Source organism: Cyprinodon variegatus, unplaced genomic scaffold (assembly GCF_000732505.1).
Source record: "Cyprinodon variegatus isolate N-32 unplaced genomic scaffold, C_variegatus-1.0 Scaffold183, whole genome shotgun sequence".
Classification (NCBI taxonomy): Eukaryota; Metazoa; Chordata; class Actinopteri; order Cyprinodontiformes; family Cyprinodontidae; genus Cyprinodon; species Cyprinodon variegatus.
In genome coordinates, this window is record NW_015150636.1 from 448,581 (window position 1) to 450,981 (window position 2,401).

The 2,401-nt window shown below is 38.1% G+C and overlaps 1 protein-coding gene across 1 annotated transcript in view; it reads right to left on the reverse strand.

Annotated features, from left to right (window-relative positions):
• Positions 1–1,592: 1,592 nt before the first annotated feature.
• Positions 1,593–2,401, reverse strand: part of LOC107087406 (fanconi-associated nuclease 1-like) — an 18,056-nt gene continuing 17,247 nt past the window's right edge. The window contains exon 16 of the mRNA XM_015378975.1: positions 1,593–2,135. Coding sequence (XP_015234461.1) covers positions 1,974–2,135 — 162 coding nt within the window. The 3' untranslated portion in view covers positions 1,593–1,973. The remainder of the gene's footprint in view (positions 2,136–2,401) is intronic.

The window sequence follows — 2,401 nt, forward strand, 5'->3', positions numbered from 1 at the left end:
TTGTTAGGTAATCATAAGATTGATTTGCACATTATTACAAACTGTATTTATGGATGTTATAAAAACACCCACCAGACTTCCGTCCTTGGTTCCAGCTGATATTTTAATACATTAGTATAAAATCAGTGTAATTAGAGACAATTAACACAGTAATTATTTGTATGAGAAACTCACAGAGTTAATTTAGTTTAAGCTTCCAAGTAAATGTGATTTCCTGTTTTTGTTGCTTGGTAACCCAACATACTGATAAAACTGTTTTCTATTTTAATAAAACAAAGCAAGTTCTTAATGACTCAATTTTTTTAGCAAAAACCCAAGCTTCTGATTATATCCTCTCTCTGCCACGATGGTCATCGTGGTAGGGTTGGGGTAAGGTAGGGTTAGGGTAAGGTAGGGTTAAGGTAAGGTAGGGTTAGAGTAAGGTAGAGTTAGAACAAGGTAGGTGTAGGGTAAGGTAAGGTGCAGGAATGGGTTAGGGTAAGGTAGGGTTAGGGTAAGGTAGGGTTAAGGTAAGTTAGAGTTAGAGTAAGGTAGGGTTAGAATAAGGTAGGGTTAGGATAAGGTAAGTGCAGGAATGGGTTAGGGTAAGGTAGGGTTATGGTAAAGTTAGGGTAATGTTGGGTTAGAGTAAGGTTAGGGTAAGTCAGGGTAAGGGTTAGATTGAGGTAGGGTTAGAACGAGGTAGGGTTAGGGTAAGGTAAGGTTAGGGTAAGGTAAAGTAAGGTCAGGGTAAGGTAAGGTTAGAGTTAGGTAGAGTTGGGGTAAGGTAGGGTTAGGGTAGCCCCAAACATTCTTCGTTGTTTTTTAGAATGGACTGGTTTTAACTTCAAGGAACTTTAATTATTTATAAAACATACATTTAGTACCCAAACATAAAAAATATGCAACCAGGGTCAAATATATCAACGTGCTTACAATAAAAATTTAACAACAATTCTACAAAGTCCAACACAGAGTGCACATCAGCAAGGTTGTTGGAATAATAACGGCTGATTGAAGGATTTGAAAATCTCCTTTTCCAGATCTGGCGTTTAAACGCAGTCCGTAAAATCTTCAAAATAATTCAGGCTGATGTCAATCAAGAAAGTAAATATTGGCAAAATGTGTAAATTCTCAAACCAGTTTGATGTATTTTTATGATCATTTTCCTTTTGAAACATCCAAATGTTTCCCAGTTTTAACCATTTAACCAAAATCTTGACAATTAGATGGATGGAAATTGGTTGGAGCAATCCAGAAGAATCTAGGACCTACCTGGAATCAGACACATGAACTGAAAGCGGTAGGAAAAACACTGACATGTGTGCAGAGCTTAAGCCAGGTGAGGCAGAAAATTTGGATGCAAACCCCCAAAAAACTCTGCTTTCTGGTGGTGACATCATAATGATGGCCCATTGCTGCTTAAGGTATTGGAGTGTTAGACAAGTTAACCTGAATAATAAAGTTCCATAAATGCTTCCTAGTCCTTGAGCTTCCTCTCAAATAAACAATAAGATGTTGAAAAGCAGGACACAATTAATTTCACTAGCGTTGAATGGTTGCAGCGGGCTGACAGAGTTCTGAAAAGACACGGACCAAAGCCATGATGAGAAACTATGGACCATGCTTTAAAATATAAGTACCTGTCAGAAAACCAAGCAACTCAGTATTGATCTACTTTTGATCATTGGGATCAATTATTCACCCAGAATTAGATCAATAGCATAAAATTTACAATAAAAATCTGAAAACATACAGCATTCATGCCCAGTATGTAAACCCCATTACTTTGTAGGTAATAATAATGAGGGAAGGCACCAAAAATAAACCACATAAGGAAACTTTTAAAGAACAATCTATAAGTTTTCTGCTGAAGATTCAGCCAAATATTCCTCAGCAATAATCAGAGGGAGAGGAATTACACGATGTTTCTTCTTCCTCCGAGGAGCCTGTTTATTCCCACTGATTCTTCCCTTTTTGGCAGATTAATTCCCCTAATTAGACGCCTGTATGTTTGTTTCCTCCTGACGGGCTCCTCTGGCTCCGGTGGCCGTCACATGACACACCTCGACGTCAGCCCCGAGTTTCTGCAATTCATCCAACCAGATCTGCTGCTTCTGAGACAAACGGTCGTTGGGGCCCTTCACCTCCACCAGCTGCAACAAAAGGAAATATTCACATGACAGCAGGAGCTAGTTTTACATGAAATATTAAAGGTTTATAAAGGTTTGGATTAGGGATGCACGATATTGGGATTTTGGCCGATATCCGATATTTTAAAACTCATGTAGCCGATAACCGATCTCGATACGGATGTTAAAGCTGGACAAAAATAGTCATTGAAAATAGCAGTTTTGTTATCCATTTCTGACCCCTTGAAAAATAATAAACCCAAATATATTTTCATATGCTGATATCAAAT